A 17416-nucleotide genomic window follows, 5' to 3' on the forward strand; every position below is an offset into this window, starting at 1 on the left:
GAGAGAAAGAGCTAGAGTGAGTGGGTCTAATAGGGACAGAGGGAGAGAATCTTCATGCAGACTCCCCACTGAGTGTGGAACCCAACGCAGGGCTCAGTCTCACAACTCATGAGATCATGACCTGGGCCAAAACCAAGAGTTGGATGTTTAACCAACTGAGCCATTCAGGTGCCCCTTTAAGATTTTAATTTTAAGTAACCTCTACTCCCAGCATAGGGCTTGAACTCACAACCCTAAGATCAAGAGTCACATGCTCTACCAACTGAGTCAGGCAAGTGCCCCCTATATTTATTCTTACTGAAATGGAAAGATCATGTGCTGTGACTAAAATAACTTCCGTCTTCTCTTCATGGAGTTACATGTAGAGAAAACAGTATCACGTGTTATGGAAATAAAATATCATATAGTGGGACAATGTATGTTTACATGTTATTAATCTAAAATTATGATTGCAGGGGCACCTGGGAGGCTCAGCCAGCTGAGGGTCTGACTCTTGATCTTGACTCAGGTTGTGATCTCTGGGTCGTGGGATCAAGCTCCACATCAGGCTCCAAGCTCAGCATGGAGTCTGCTTGTCCCTTTCCCTCCTCCTCTGCCCCTCCACTCACTCCCTGCCCCTATCTAAAATAAATAAATAAAATCTTTAACTATATATAAATAAATAAAAATATAAATATGATTGCAGTACATATGCATAGAGGCATCTTAAAAGAGATTTACTGGGCACCTGGGTGGCTCAGTCGATTAAGTGTCCGCCTCCTGATTTCTGGTCAGGTCATGATCTCAGGGTTGTGAGATCAAATCCCACAAGGGGCTCTGGCTGGGCACAGAGCCTGATTAGGATTCTCTCTCTCACTCTCTCTCTCTCTCTCTGCCCTCCCCCAATCCTCTTAAAAAAAAAAAAAAGAACTTTCCCAAAATATTAAGCATTGCAACCTCTGAATTAATATGATTTTTTTTGTCCTTTATGCTTTTGCATAGCTGCTTGACCACTCTACATGAGTATGTGATTTTTTTAATAAATTGAAGAAACAAAGCTATACTCTTAGGGGGAAAAACACTGACTTATTCTTCTGTCTTGTTTTAGGAAGAACAATCATAGATCATCACAATCAGAATTTTATGACCCAATTGTCTTTACTCTATCCCAGAGCTCTATCCTGGGGTAACAGCTCCATTCTTCTTGACACATAACCTTTTAAAAATTTTTTTATATTTTATTTATTTATTCATGAGAGACACATAGACAGGTGCAGAGACACAGGCAGAGAGAGAAGTAGACTCCCCAAGGGGAGCCTGATGCAGGACCTGATCCCAGGACCCCAGGATCACCACCCAAGCCAAAGGCAGATGCTCAACCACTGAGCCACCCAGGTGTCCCTTTGACATAGAACCTTTGCTAAAGCAATAGCTGAATACATGGAGAGCCATTTCCAAGGTCATGCTCATAGAGGCACTGGTCATGAGCAAAGAGCCTGAAGACAAAGGGCTACCCACTTCCTTCACAATCTTGCCAATATTGATAGGTTGCTTAGGAAAACCTGTTTTATAGATGCTTCAAAGCTCTTGTCCCAATTATCCCTCCCAAAACTTTCAATTAGTGGAGCAAAAAAGAACCATGTGTCCATATTTTACTACACTCAACAGGGCCTTGGGAAGCAAGAGGCAAGAGTGAAGTGTGGGAGGCATGCTCCTCCACTCCCCAAGAAAAACAACAGTGCCTTAGTCAAGGCCTCTAGCATTTAAGGGAAGGGTGCTTTGCCTTAACCATCTTCCAATTCGGAATCTTTGGCCTCTCTTTCCTTCCTAGGAACTGGAGCAGTAGCGAGGGCCTGAAGCCATCACCCACCACCATGAGAGACCTAAGCAGGTGTTAGGGGAATCCCACAGGGAAAGTAATCAAGAAGCCACCGGTTATGGCAGAGCTCTGGAGAGGCGGAGAATAAGGACTCCCCAGTGCACTCTTCCTTAGGTTTATCTTTCCCTGTTCCCTCCTTCTTTCAAAGTAGTAAAACATGACACTTTGGAATAAAACGCAGCTAAAACAAAGGATCGGGATTTGGGGAACAGAATCCCATATGGAGAGAGCACTGGAGAAACCTCAGGACAGCTGCAAGCCCATTGAGCAATACCCCACACAGAGCCGGCGGAACCTCAGTGGGACCACACATCGTGTCGGAGTCCACAGCAGGCTGCTCCAGGACCTGAAACAACTGGGCAGCTGAGAAGCTTGTGAGCCAAGGCTCACATGGAAAACAGGTTCCTGACCTGGGAGAGAAACCAACAGGCCGGTCTTGGCAGGGGTAGGGATTCACACCTAGGAATGAAGGTATTTACTTCACCGCAGGCAGATCTATGTGAAGCAGGCTCTCAGTAGAAGGTTCCAGAAACTGATGAATGGCAAGGCATTCACTGCCTCTAGGTCCTCTTTTTTTTTTTTTCCCTTCCCATTTCCCCATATCCTAGTCAAGGCTGAAATACCGTTACATTTCCCTAGAAGAAATGGCATCAGGCCCCTGATGCAGGAAATGAGCTGACGAAAAAGAAGGTTGTAGCTGCCATCTGAGTCGAGATGGATTCCCAAGACTTGGGGAATTCAAAGGCATTTTGCAGTTTCTTCTTTCTTTTCTTTTTTTTTTTTTTTTTAATCTTGCAGTTTTCAGCAGACACGGTAGGGCCATGCTCCTTGGAGCCACGCTGGTAGGGAGATGACAGCCCCAGGCCTAGTCCCACATCAGTTCCCTTTCTCCCCAGCCACCCTCACACTGCAAGTGCCACAGAGCTTCTTTATCTGCAAAGTTTCCGTGATCCCCAGAATTTGTTTGGCGACAGCCCTGGGGGCCGGGACATCTGCCCCTAAAACTCATTCCTCATCTCTCGTTGGTGACATCCAAAGAGGCCTACGTGCAACCAGCTCCTGAATTTGGCTTGAACTCTGCAAAGTACAATCCACACCCGGTTGCAGGAGTGCTTGGAATTCATGGAACTAGGACTCATATCCTGTGGTTCCAGACAAACACTGGATAACTGCTGATACCCCAAAACTTGCTAAAGCCTCTGCCCCAGCTAAAAAGTCTACTGATGTTTCTGTGGCAACTGTAATGCTGATAGAAACTCAGTATCCTTGAGAAAAGTCCATCAGCTTTTTACAAAGTGATAACTGGAAACCTCAAAAGGAAAGGTCATGAGGATGATTGACAACAGATGTTGGGGCTTCTTTTGAGGTGACGGAGATATTCTAAAATTAGATACTGGTGATTATTCCACAACTTTGTGTATACTATAAACCACTGAATTGTATACCTTCAAAGAGTGAATTTGATGGTATGTGAATTATATCTCATTAAAAAAAAAGTCACTAAATAATTACAAGAAGTAGAAGAAATAGAAGCAGAGCCAAGATTAGGATTTTGTTCCAGGAAGACTGGTTCTTACTAGGCTGACATCTATTTGGCTCTTGCATAAAATATTTCTCACTTCTCCTCCTCCTTATTTTTTTAAAGTCAAACACATCCTTGGGAACTAGAGTGATATACGTAGTTATAGAAGTTTTTCCCAGCAAACTCTCATAGCCTCTGAAAACGCAATTTCGGGTATCATGTCCTCCAGAAAGTTCCCTGATCCCTTCCCAGCTTCCAAGATAAGAGCCCCTATGGATTCCAGGTGCCCTAAGTGGCCTTTGCTTTATGCTTTATACTGAAATTAGCTGTCTGCCATCACCTCCCACTGGCACAGCCTTGGCACACAGTAGGTACAGGAGAAATGTGTATTGAATGAACACCATCTCATCATCTTGTAAGGTTTTTTTAAAAAATTGGTATGTTATTTTTTTTAACATATCTAATTTAATTCTGCAGCACCGCACTTCTGCAACCATACGACAAGCAATTTGCTGCCTAAAACAACAGTATATCATAACATGTTTTCTCTGAGGGAATGCAGTTCATTCATGCCAAAAATAAATCAAATGTACCCCCTGCAGGATTTTTACCTCGGTACAGGTCAAGAGGGAGAATGAATCAGAGCATCAGAATCTGTGCCTCCTTGCGGGTAAGGAGATAAAACATGTTCCCTCCCTTCCTTTTCCCCGAAAACCTTTAAATATCACAAAGCTTTTAAGCAGAGTCATTAAGTCTATGCAAAGCCATCGTAGAACCAGGAGTCTTTTCCTGCCTTTCCTCTACTTTATTGTTTATAGGTTTTTCTTAGAAAACCAAAGAGCTATAATGTCATGACGTGCTATAACATAGAGTCCAGCCATCAGTTGCAGGGCCCACTGAAAACTAGGATTTCGCCCACCCACTGTATTCAACTACCACATGCCCAAAGCTTCAAAGCTACTGAGATCCAAAACAATGCACCCCTCACCCAGCTCAGTCCTCTGAGAGGAAGTCCCATCTCTAACAGGGCACCTCGCTGTTAGAGACGTCTCGGGAGCCATCATCACCATGTCCACACCCTGGGTCCTAGTGGGCAGTGTGCACAGTGGTGGGTGCCAGAGCCACCCCAAGAACACCCCACCTGGGGTTACAGAAACCTGCAGCTGGCACATCATCTCTGAGAGTCCCTCCTTGTTTGGTAGAAAAACGTTCAAACACACAGAATATTCTAGAGAAAGAATATTACAGTGACCTCGCATCATAGATCGCCCCCCCCCCAAGATTCAACAACTGTTCAGTTTGTCATTTAAGATATCTTCTAGATCAAAAAAAAAAAAAAAAAAAAAAAAAGATATCTTCTAGATCACAGTAACACTAGGTACTTCATAATACCCCTAGATACTCCAGCATGCATCTCTGGAAATAAGAATATTACGCCCATATCACGATGCTGTTATGCCGGCGAACAAAGCTGACAATAATTTCCTCTTACTAACTAACACTCAGTCCACGTGCAAATTTTCCTCTAGGCCTTCTCAAAGGAGAGTCCCTCCCTTCGATCACACCCTGTCCCGGCCCTGCCCTCTCCCTCCTCCACACGCCAGACACTGTCCTGCCATCACCGCAGCCGCCCCGCCCCGCCACCCCCCCCTTGAGTACCTGTGCAAAAGGTGCCATCATTGGGAATGAATGTTTTGTTGTTGTTCGTGGCTCGATATCCTTCGAGGCAAATGCAGTAAAAGCCCCCGAGTGTGTTGTGGCAAGAGGTGTGGTTTCCACAGACCACAGTGGCTCCAAACTGGCACTCATTTTTATCTGTTGATACATTGAGACAAGGCAAGGAAAGAGCTATCAATCCATACCATGTTCAACAACCCAGACTGTTCTCCTGTGCTACAGACTCAGGAGTTGCCATTCTGTGACAACATCCCCATGGTCTATTTGGCCAGCCTCTGCTCGGGGTGGTTCTCAGACTACAAGGCACGGGCCTCTTGTGGTCATGGGCTAGGTGTATCTAAAACCCCAAGAGAGGGGGGGGCTGGGGGGCTCAGTCGGTTAAGCAGGTGGCTCTTGACTTCAACTCAGGTTGTGATCTCAGAGCAGAGTCTGCTTGTGATTCTCTCCCTCCCTCTCCTTCTGCCACCCCTTGCCCCATAGGAGCATGTTCTCTCTCTGTCTCTCTGTCTCTCAATAAATAAAATCGTAAAAACAAAACCACAAGAGAAACCCAACATCTTGATCTGAACATTCATCTTATTTGAGGACTGGGAGAAGGGGATCCTTTTTCAATGTCTCCATACTCAAGAAGCCTTGTCAGAGAAACAAATCCAGCAGCATCCCATTTTTTCCAGCTCAGTGAGCCACTCTCTTGCTTCCTTCATAAAAGGCAGAGGAGGATGATTTTTGCATCCAGTGATTAACCGGAAAATTTGTTACTTCTGAGTTACCAGGAAACACAATGGAATTAGTGCTTAAGCCTCATCCGGGAGCAGAGCTAATATTGTGGCAGGAACAGCTCCTGCTAATCGTCAATGACCCATGTGAATAATATTAGTCACCCAGGGAGAAGGAGCTGAAGTATAGGACACTGGATGAGTCCACACAAGCCTGCCCTGGGTATTTTTAATTCAGCCACTTGTCACGATGTCAGATGAAAGTAAATCTCTCTCCTGTCTCTGTCCTGTAGCCCAGGGGTTCGAAAACTTTTTCTGTGAAGGGCCAGCCGTAGGTGCCTGGTTGCAACTGCTCACCCATGCAGCCACAGACAATAAGCAAACAAATGAGCAACGTTGCGTTCTAATAAAACTCTGTTTACAAAAACAGGCAGCGGCCAAATGTGGCCTGCAGGCCAGACTTTGCTGACTGTGCCCTGGCTGCTACCATCAGAAGAACTTCTGTGGCCAATTTCTTATGCATTCTTTCAGGGCCAATCTGTCCTGCTAGTTGGGTTGGGTTGGGTTGGTTTGGCTTGGTTTGGTGTTTGGTTTGGTTTGGTTTGGTTTGGTTTGGTTTGGCTTGGCTTGGCTTGGCTTGGCTTGGTTTGGTTTGATGAGGGCGGGGGAGCAGTGCCATCAATTGATGAACCAGAGTTTTTCCTGATTGTTATTTCGTGTTTTACGACAGCACTGGCTCCCTCGGAGCACGTTAATGGCCTCTCACAATTGCACTTGATTCCTGCCAACTCAAAAGTACCCTTTCCAAAATCCAGTGTTCCTTTTTTTTTTTTTTTCCCATTTTCCTCACAGGTAATATATTTTTTGAAAATGTACCTGAACGTGGAGCACAGTCCATTTGCTAACACCATCTATGGTGAGATCTGCATGGGGGACCAGAGAAACAACCCTAAGGCCTGGGCCTGGCCACGTGTCTAGCCCAGCCCAGAAGCCCTGCACCGGTGGCCACATCCTGCCACCCATAAAAAGGCCCATTCCTGTCCTTTGCTATTGTTTCTGAGACGGGTCTCCCCCGCAGACTTTACCAGAAGGGACAGTGGGTTTGGGGAAAATCCTAAACTTCTGAGGTCCCTGGCCTGGATGCCATGTTAGGGCACGTCTGGCACATGCATCCTGTGGCCTGGTCTCAGCAGGCCAAGTGCTGGGATGTGCCATGTCTAGCATCTGAGAGCAAGGTCCACATAAGTTAATAAGGCCTTCCTCCCAGGAATAGAAGTTTCTATTGGCAAGCCAAAGAGCAATCCAGAGTTCGGGGAGCTTCCATGGGAAGGGAGCTACACTCGGGGAGGGAGCACAAAAGGCTTGTCTGCTCCAGTCCAACCTCATTTCCAAGCCCCTGCTAGCAAGCCGTGGCGGGGGTGAGGGGGACAAGGGGGGCCAGAAATGCCTCAGGGGCCTCAGGCTGCCAGGCAGCCACAAGTCTCAGGGGCAGAGTCCTGAAGAAAGAAGGTCAAGGGTGACCCAAGTCCGGCCCGCAGGAACAGGCAGTGGTGTGTGCCTGAGAGCCTGACTCTGTGAAGTTGAAATATGATTTGGGGAACTTGGAATTATTTGGGTTTTTTTTTTAAGATTTTATTTATTGATTCATAAGAAACACACACAGAGAGAGGCAGAGACACAAGTAGAGGGAGAAGCAGGATCCCCTCAGGTAGCCCAATGCCAGACTCGATCCCAGGACCCTGGGGTCACAACCTGAACCGAAGGCAGATGCTCAACTACTTAGCCACCCAGGGGTCCCAGGAATTTAGAATTGTTATTTTTTCTTTAGGAAGAAAAGAACCCAAAGATACCACAAGGTTGTGTACCGTGTGCCAGTGCACAACCCCAAGGCAGACTATCAACTGTGCCCAGCACATCACAAGGCTGCTGGGAGAAAACTGCTTCTCCTAGCATTCATTGTTACAACCGGGCTGTGAGATTCTCCTTCTTTCTGAATTGGGCTTGAACTGGATATTGGATGACCCTCAGGGCACGGGGGAGGCTTTGAAGCAAAAAACAACCTTGGAGAGTTCCTGGTAGTCTTTGTATTCCTTTAAGCCACCCAAGATCCCAAAGGGCTAAAACTCCAAAAAAATGGAGGATGGACTGTGACAGGCCTAGAATCCAAAGCAACAGTATTTCACCACTTAGCCAAAAAAGTCCAACAGGCAATTGTGTTTTCTTTTTCCTCCAGGCACTAATACAAATCATCTTGCATCAAAACCACCAGGAGAAATTAAGAAGGCAAAATTCACTCAAGTTGTTAAATTAGACTCAAGACTCTGAAACAGATTCCAAATTTGTGTGAGGTCAGAGAGTTTTCCAAAGATTCAAGTTCAATGACCCTCTAACAGGAAAGATACTTGCCTGGAAACATTAAAGAAAGGCTATATTCAAACCCTGAAACAAAGGCATGGACAGCCCCTCTTGTAACAAAAGCATGTGAACAAAACAAAACGTCTTCCCCACAAGGTCATTAGCTCTTTAACATTAGGGAATCTTGTTACTGACTCACCTTTCCAATTCACCCAGGATTCAGAACTTACCAACACAGTGAGTCCTCCCGTTGCCCACAAATCCATATTTGCAAACACACATCTTCATGCCTTCCATCTGCTTGCAGGTAGCATGCTCATGGCAAGTGGCACAGACATCTATACCAGAAGCATACATCGTGTATTACAGGAAAAGAAAAATTCAATCACCTCCTCTGGACAAGTCACATTTTGGGTAGTGGACATTTAAAATGGAGAACCAAAATTTGAATAGCAGAATTATAAAAGGTAGATCTGATCCCATCCTTCGAAACCTGCAATGGCTGCTCATTTTCCACAGAGTAAAGGGCAAATGCCTCTACCTGGCAGTCAAAGCTCTGACCATTTCGACTCTAAGCTAATCCCTCCAAGCCTCACTGTTCCCAAACCCAAACCACACATAATATTCTCTATGCAGGAGGCTGACGACTCTTTCCCACATATGTTATCCCATCCTACTTCATGCCATACTTACCATGTTCCCTCCAAGCAGAATGCCTATCCCTCCTCTCCTGTCCAGCTAGCACCCATTCCTACTTTTTTTTTTCCATTCCTACTTTTAAGACTCACCTTGAATATCACATTTTCCCTGGTATCTTCCCCATTCCTCTATTCTTGTGGAAAATTAAATGTATCTACCTCTGTGCTCCACTAACACCTGCACATTCCCACATCAACCACGTTAATGTGTCATTATATACTGTTCCAGCTCTGTCTTCCAAGCTGCGGAGCATGAATGAGCTTCTCCTCCAGGACACGGATTATTATGTCATCTGCCCATATGTCATCACAGTGCAGTAGAAACATTCAATAGACTTTTACTGACCGAGTGGATAAAGGAACTTGCAATCCTACTTGCTACAACTCAAAAAGCAAGTGGAAGGGAGAAGAACCCATCTGTCTATTACCCTATCCAGTTTGCTTGGGGGAAAAAACTTAATGTGCTTAAGATGTCAGTGAGATGAACAGCCGGGTCCCCAGCTGGGTGACCAGATCCTAATCACATAGACAGGCAGCAAAAAGGCGTGAGGCTGACACACACGAACCTACTAGATGGTGATTGATATATGGCCCAAGGTCAAACAAGAATTTCTACCTGAGGCCATGTGAGATATCATGTTGTCCTTTTGGGGTCTGTAATTTCAGGAGTGGCCTGGTCAGGAGAGTCAGCACGGAATTCCATCTTAGTCTAGGCCCCACTACCACCCAGGTAATAAAGACTTAGCCCTCGGGGTTGCTCTAGGCAACTGACGCAGGGAGATTTCCAAATACAGACCGCCCCTGACTTACAATGGTTCAACTTACAATCTTTCAACTTTACAGGGGTACAAAGGCAATACACGTTCAGTAGAAAGTGTACTTCAAATTTTTAATTTTGTTCTTTCCTCCAGGCTAGGGATATGCAGTGTGATCTCTCTCATGGCAGCCAGCCGCAGCTCCGGCCAGCCATGCGATCAGAAGGGCAAACAACTGATAAACTCACAACCGGTCTGCACCTACATGACCATTCTGTTTATGGCTTTTAGTATAGTGCTCGGTACATGACATGAGATAGTCAATACTTTATTATAAAATAGGCTGGAAAAAATAAAAAATAAAATAGGCTGGGTGTGAGATGATGTTTGCCCAACTGTAGGTGAACAGAAATGTCTTATGCACATTTAGTAGGCCAGTCTAAGCTACAATGGTCGATAGGTTAGAAGTATTAAATGCATTTTTGACTTAGGAGATTTCCAAGTTCTGATGTAACCGGATCGGTAAATTCAGAGGATCAGTACTGATCATTAACCACGCCTGCTTTTTCTTTTAAAACAAATATGATACAGAAATAATACAAACCACTGCTTTATCACCAAGTAATACAAAATTAACCATGGAATATTCACAAATTTTAATATATCCCAAACCATTAAAAAAAATGCAACAAAGTGCAAAAAAAGTAGAAATTGTAGAAGCCGTACTATAGGACTACCTCGTAATAATGTAGAAAGACTACAAAATAAAACACAAGGCCCCAAAAGAAACCTACTTGGAAACTTCAGAACATTCTCCTAAATAATTCTTGGGACAAAGAGGATAGCAAAACTGAAATGTTTAAGGGAACCTGGCTGGCTCAGTCAGTAGAGCGTGCAACTCTTGATCTCAGGGTTGTGAGTTTTAGCCCCATGTTGGGTGTGGAGATTACTTAAATAAATAAAAATTTTTTTAAAAAAATTGAAGTATTTAATACTAGATACAAAGATGTATCTACTCCAGCAAATTTGAGTTTTTCATGTTTTTGTACTTTAAAAGATCCAGTTAAACACTGCAGATTTAGCTAACTCTCAAAGCTCCTCCTCCCTCAAATGGGATCAAAGACCAGAAAGGTATAAACCCTGGCAGACAAGATGAGAGCAGATGAGGATGTCAACAATATTTCAGAAGATGGAAGAGATGGACATAGGCGAATGGCCTGAGAGGAGGAACTAAAAGGCTGTCCCAAAGGCTCAGGAATTGGGGCCACTGAGTGCTGCAGAAGGTAGGTATAAGGGACAGGACTCAGAGTTCAAGGAACCAGGTAAAAATATGGATAAGAAGTAGGTGGACACCCAGTTCTCCTCACTAGCCCTGGCAAAAGATAGAATTTACAACCTGGAGGAAATAGACTAGAGATGCTCTTGCTCATGGGGGCAACAGGCAAGTGAGAATGGGTCCCTGCACCTAAATGTCCATCAGGGTGGAGTAAATTTAACACACAACATTTTTAAATGGTGCCATAGGACATTGTCTATTCATAATCACATGTACCCCAAATCCTGGAAGTACCTTTTAAATATTGGATCCTGGGTCAAGCCCCTAAATCCAGTATCGATCGACCAGATAACGATGAACACTCTCCCTAGTGTGTGCGCATAGTGCAATAACAAAAAATAAATATCATAGTAATGAAATCAACAAAATGGTAAAATGTTTAATTTTTTTTCTTATATGGAATATTTGTTTTTATAAAGAGGGCAGCATTTATGTACCTACAGTTCCAGAAACTTACATCAGATGGGAAAAAAGGATTATTTCATTCAACTGTTGGGTGAATCTAATAAACACACACACAAAATAAACACACACAAGAAATAAAGTCATGCCACCCACTCAGGTAGATTAACAGAAGTCCAGTCTGAATTAGTGAAGGACAGAATGTAAAGTTGTTGTTTTTTTTTTTAAATAAATCAAATTAAGTCCAAGTTCATTCAATAAACAGAACCAAACAAAATAAGGCCTTGTAGGAAGGCAGCCAGATACAGGGGGAAAGCATGCCCTGGAGCTGAGTATCAGAACTAGATCCTAAATCTAGCTGAGTCTCAATCACTGGAGGACCCTTAACAAATCACTGAACCTCTCTGGATCCCAGTTTTTTCATCTATAAAACAAGGGCCTTGGGCTTCTCACGTTTTAAAGGGCATTCAAGGGCACCTGCATGGCTCAGGTCATGATCTCAGGGCCCTGATCTCAGGGTCTCAGGAATCTGCTGGTCTCCCTCTCTCTGCCCCTCCCAACATATATTCTAAGATAAATAAATACATCTTTAAAAAAAAAAATGCAAAAGGCATTCAAATCACCTGGGGATAGCGCTAAACCACAGGCTCTGATGGTGGGGAGGGCACATTTTGCATTTCTAACAAGCTCCCAGGGGAACCACATTTTGAGCAGCAGGGATTAAGTGGCCTCCAAAGTCTTGTCCCCTAATCAGCTGATACATCATCCTTAGGGTACCTGTTTTAATGACCCACTAAGAATTATTTAGCAAAGTGTAACCCCAAAAGGACAGTACTTGGCACGTCTGGCTCAATAAATGTCTGTTCCCCACATTGGTAAAAAAGCCAACATGTCTCCCAGGCCACCAAAGGCTTCTGAGCCCACCTGCAGAAGGAAAGCCATTTCCAGAGGAAGAAGGGCCTCAACTAAAGTTTCTTATTCAGTCATAATTATTCTCATCTGCAGGGCCTTATATGGCAGCTTCTGAGTTCTAATTGCTTGAGGGACTAAGTAGCTTCTTGGGGGGGCGACACAAGTTATCCTAAGGGAAGTGGCAGGAAGCACAACCCTAATCCAAGAAGAGACAGGGTGGGGAGGGTCGCTTCTAACTACACCCCTGTTTCCACTGTTCATGAGCCCCTAGCTCAGCTAAGAATCACCTAGAGAGAGGGGGACCTCCTCATCCCGGTTTTAATACTAAATGTCCTGCGACCCACTAAAGCCCTCACTATGGCACAAACCGAGCAGCTGGTCCCCCGACCTGGAGAGCTTGTTAAAACAAAATCCCCAGAGATTCTGATTCGGTAGGTGTGGGGTGAGGCCTGAGAATGTGCATTTCTAAGGAAGCTCCCAGGTGGACCCCACCTCTAGTAGCAGTGCAAGTCTAGTTCAACCTCAGGGGCTTGGGTCAGAATCCTGGCGAAAGACGAGGGAACAGTGAGGATGTTTGTCACCAAGTCTAGACTGATGCATAGCGTGGCTGGACCACGGTGACAGAGGTAAGAACCCAAGGAATGGAAATTCTCCGGGCGGATGGAATGATCCCCGCGCCTTTGCTGTACAGCCCATGGGTGGGGGCGCAGCTTCACATCTGGATCAAGGATGACTTACTTTTGTCATCAGCAGACTGTTGAGAAGAGCAGAGAGGCGGCCGCCATGTAGTGACGGAGGGCACTGCTGCAGACGTGAGGGGCCCCCACCACCCAGAACAACTGGCAGAGAAACAGGACAGTGGGCATTCCGAAGTCTAGACGGACAAAATGGCTAAGGACTCTTTGTAACTATTCATTGCACCCCCAGCGAGGATGCCCTAGATTCACTTCCCTTCGGCACTGTATCGACCAAGCCAGCTAAAACCACATCCAACGGTGAGAGGGCGACACAGGTCTTGGTGGTCCACCCAGGCTGGGAGACTTCTCTCTCGCTCCCTGGGTGACACAGCCAGTCCTCCAATGTTCATCTGGGAGGTGGAATCGTGTTGTGAGGATTCAAGGAGAAATAGAAACGCTGCCCGAGCTCGAAAGCACTCGGCAAAGGGTGATTTATCTGAATATTTGTGCCTCTCTCCATAGATATTGTTATTACAGCTGGAAAGAGGTCGTGCGAGAGGCAGCACCTGCCACTTGGCACAGCGGTTCCAAGCAGGGGTGAGAGGGATGAGGGGTACCATCCTAGCTCCGCCACTTGCTGGTTGCATAGTCCTAGATCAGGCTCTGGGCCTCGGCTTCCTATGAATCTGAATATGAGGCTAATAAAAACCCACCTCATAGGCTGCTGTGAGGAATACAGAACGAATGAGTTAATATACATAAAGCAATTAGAATATCTCAGATGCCACTGTAACAACCACGTGACAACCCCGTTAGGGAATACATGAAGGTACTGGTAGCCGGCCGCCTCCCAGTTACACTAATGAGGAGGGTGATGGAGAGCTGCGTTAGTGCAAACACCCAAAGCAGTACCTCTGTGTAGACACATGCCTACCTGTTGGTGGGGCTGAGAGTCCAGGATCCAGGACACCCTAATTTACATAATCACCCCCTGCCTTCCCCACTGGCCTCCCAGCTTTCTGAGTAACACCTGACTCAGACCTTGGAGCTCAGCATCCTCAGCCCTCGCCCTCTCGGCCCTGGCCTCGGCCCCCTCCTCGCCTCCACGCACAGGTGGGCCTGGACCTCAGCACCGGCTGGTGGTTCAATGTGCAAGCGGCAATTTAAGGGCAGTGGCAGCACGTGGACTTCGACGCTACAATGAAGAGGTCCGACCCCGGCCAAGGGAAGAAGGTGGTTTGAATGCACAAATGGAGCGCTTGCGTTTGGATTTTAATCTGATCCCCAGCTAGTCTCAGTGAGACCAAGCAAATGCCCTGCACTTCCTTCACGAGAGCCTTGTCTCTCAGGAAAACTGTGTGCAGATTTGTGGGAAGGGAGCGAATGACCTGAGGGAATAAGGAAAGGGGGCCTAGAACTCAGGAAGAGAAAGCATTCCCAAGTCTCCCACCTTCCAGAAAACTGTATTGCTCTTAAGGGATCGCATCAAATTCCAGAAATGGAAGGAACTTGAGAAACCTCAAATTCTCTCCTCCCCTCATCCCTGACAAACAAAACAAAACAGAACCATAGCCCCTGCTTTAAAATACCCCCTCCCCAAATCCCTCAAGACAGAGCATTCTACTCTCTCAGGCAAGACGATCCCTGCAGGGTAGTGGGATCCACCATGTATTTCTCTTCCCCACACCAACCCAAGACCAACATTCCCCATCAAGAACCCGAGAACTTGGTGTAAAATGGTTATATAGGGCCCTCGGCTTCCTTTTGTCCTCCTGTGTCCACGCTGCTGCTGAATCAAGACCAGCGGACAGTGGGGACCCCCACACATGGCCTCCAGACCTGGAACCAAGCCTCACTAAGTGCCCCTATTTCACAGCTTTTGAGTTTGGAGTTGAGCAGCCTTTCACGTAGGCCACCCTCGGTTCACGTCTGGCACGTCCCCCACTCCCGCGTTCTCTCAAGCAGGCGGAAGACTTTTCTAGGTAATCCATGCAATTAATTTCTACTGTCTCCCCCACAGAGTGAAGGCCAAGAGGCCACACGTGGTACCCGGGGCCTCAGAGACGGAGGAACCCATTTTAGGATCTGACCAGAAGGCTGAGGAGGTGCCCAGGGCCAAGTCCCCAGAGGCCGAAGACAGGGCAAAGGGACGATCTTCTTCATCTGCTTGAATCCGCCTCCCTTACTTTGAGCAACTGTCACTCACTCCAAAATAACTCACCCCACCACCACCCCCTAACCCCCCGCCATTTCTCCTCCTTCCTACCCTGACTTAGGATGCAAGAGTGAAGAGCGGGCCTGTGTGAAACGCATGACTGGTGACGGACGTGCCTACGCTTCCTACAGCAACAACAATCTCCCCAGGCCTCTCCACCATCACTCCCCCCAAGATTCTCAAGGCCTCTGTCTGTCCTCTGGCCTTCCCAACCCAGCCAGTCCTGAGCCAACAAGTCCCCGGCCACTCCCAACTCCACCGCCAAGCCAGAGAAGGTGAAGAAACAGGAATGACTGGTTCCACCCCTCCTCACCCATTCCTAGGCTTCCATTCCCCTGGGCTGGGCACCCCACCCACCTCTCAACACCCTTCCGCTCTATCAACTATGTGCCTCACACTTCCCTCACACTCAGCAACTCCACTCTCTCCTCCCTGCAACATCTTTGATGACAGGTCAACGAACTTCAGTGCACGTTACCAGCCAGACACTGAAGGGACAAACAGACAATGGCCAGGCCGTGTATGAAAATAGCTGACCCACGTGGATCTGTGGGTCACCAGCCACCAGCCCAGGAAGCCAAACCATGAGCTCTGTAGCGGTAAGACCCCAACGGCCAGGCTCGGGTCAACAACAGCTGGCTTCCCTAATTGTGGCCCTCACTTTCACACTCAGGACCAACCCGAGAAGGCCCAGTACACTCCCCCAGCCAATCACGTAGAACGGCTGCTGTGGGTAAGCCACCTCCAGCCTCTCCCTGCCCATAGCCTGGGCCCAGGGCACCCCGGAAGCCTTCCCCTGTGACCCACTATCAGCTCTTACACTCCTCTGCCTGCCTTTGAGTCGGATAAATGTCGGTGATGCTGACGGGCTGTCCCGCCAGAGCCGCCTCTGTATCACCAGCCCTTGCCCGCTCCCACGTGGGTGGCCTTCACTTACTCTCACGCCCAATTCCTCATACAAGCCACCGGCCCCCACCCACGTGAAGCTCTTGGGCCAGTAAACAACTGCACTGCGACATGGCATGGAAGTGTGTGGGGTGAGGGTGCAGTACAAGTATGTGGGGCCCCTACAAGATCCCGGGCCCCGGATCCCTGGGGCTGCAAGGGAACTAACTGGACAGCTTCCCGGGAGGAGGGAGGAGGGAGGATGACGGGGCTGGTTTTGAAATATGAATAGCCCTCGGATGCCTGGGCGGCCCAGCGGTTGAGGAGCGTCTGCCTTCGGCTCAGGGCGTGATCCCCGGGTCCTGGGATCGAGTCCCGCATGGGGCTCCCTGTAGGGAGCCTGCTTCTCCCTCTGCCTGTGTCTCCGCCTCTCTCTCTGTATCTCTCATGAATACATAGATAAAATCTTTAAAAAAGAGAAATGAAGAGCCCTCACTAAGTGGACATCTGTGGGGGAGGGAAGAGCTGTCCTTCTCCATTCTTCCTCCCTCCCCTCGCAGAGACTAAGCTTTCCCCCTTGCAGGCCAATTTCGCTTTTGGACATGCTCCATTAAATACCTCATTTATTTCTGCATTTTCAAAGTCTCCTTCTCCTGAATAATGCCCTTCATGCTACAGTATGCTTGTGTCTGCTACCACCCCGCCCCCCCCCCCAAAAAAAATTCTTGCACTGACCTGGCCAGCCCAGCTCAATACAATCTTCCCTTTCCTTCTAACTTCTTTAGAGAGTCCCTTTAAGAGCCAACCAACACCTCTGCACTCCCTAGGGCCCCTGCACCTGGCTCTCACCCTCACTCTCTGCTAGCCCTGGCCTACGCAGACCAGAGCCACCAAATCCAAAGCTTTTTTTCCCAGTCTCCTCTCCCATAGCTCTCTGTCCGCTGGTTTCCTTGAAACTGGACCAGCCCAGTCTTCCTCCCACTTGTGTGGCCACTGCTCTTTCTCTTCCATTTGCACCTGCCATCTAAAATGAGCCTTCCCCCCCAGTCTGGCCTTGGTCTCCTTCTTCTCATCAACTTCAAGGCTTCAAGGGTCCACCAAGTCTCCACCACTGTCACACACCTCTTGTCCACAGTCTTAACTCCTCATTCAGTTCACTTCTTCAAGAAGTCCTAACATCACCACCTCAAATTCTGGATATCCAAAATGACTTCTCCTTCTTCCCAAATCTTATTCCTCCTCCTATGGAACCATATATCCAAGTCACCCAGTCCCCAAATCTCTTTGTCCCCTTTCTCTTCTGTCCACCATAATGTCTGTTGTCAAGTCCCGTGGTTCCATTTCTACCTTACTGTCTACATCCAATCTCCTTCTCCTGCTATCTTTCTGGTGGAGCCAGTCCTCAGAA

At 47.1% G+C, this 17416-nt stretch overlaps 1 protein-coding gene across 1 annotated transcript in view; it reads right to left on the reverse strand.

Annotated features, from left to right (window-relative positions):
- SUSD1 (sushi domain containing 1) overlaps positions 1 to 17416 on the reverse strand; it is a 130174-nt gene that overhangs the window by 111092 nt on the left and 1666 nt on the right. Inside the window, exons 2-3 of the mRNA XM_038553300.1 lie at positions 8359 to 8466; positions 5040 to 5195 (exon numbers count right to left, since the gene is read on the reverse strand). Coding sequence (XP_038409228.1) covers positions 5040 to 5195; positions 8359 to 8466 — 264 coding nt within the window. The remainder of the gene's footprint in view (positions 1 to 5039; positions 5196 to 8358; positions 8467 to 17416) is intronic.

The sequence above is a fragment of the Canis lupus genome, chromosome 11 (assembly GCF_011100685.1).
Source record: "Canis lupus familiaris isolate Mischka breed German Shepherd chromosome 11, alternate assembly UU_Cfam_GSD_1.0, whole genome shotgun sequence".
NCBI classification, from domain to species: Eukaryota; Metazoa; Chordata; class Mammalia; order Carnivora; family Canidae; genus Canis; species Canis lupus.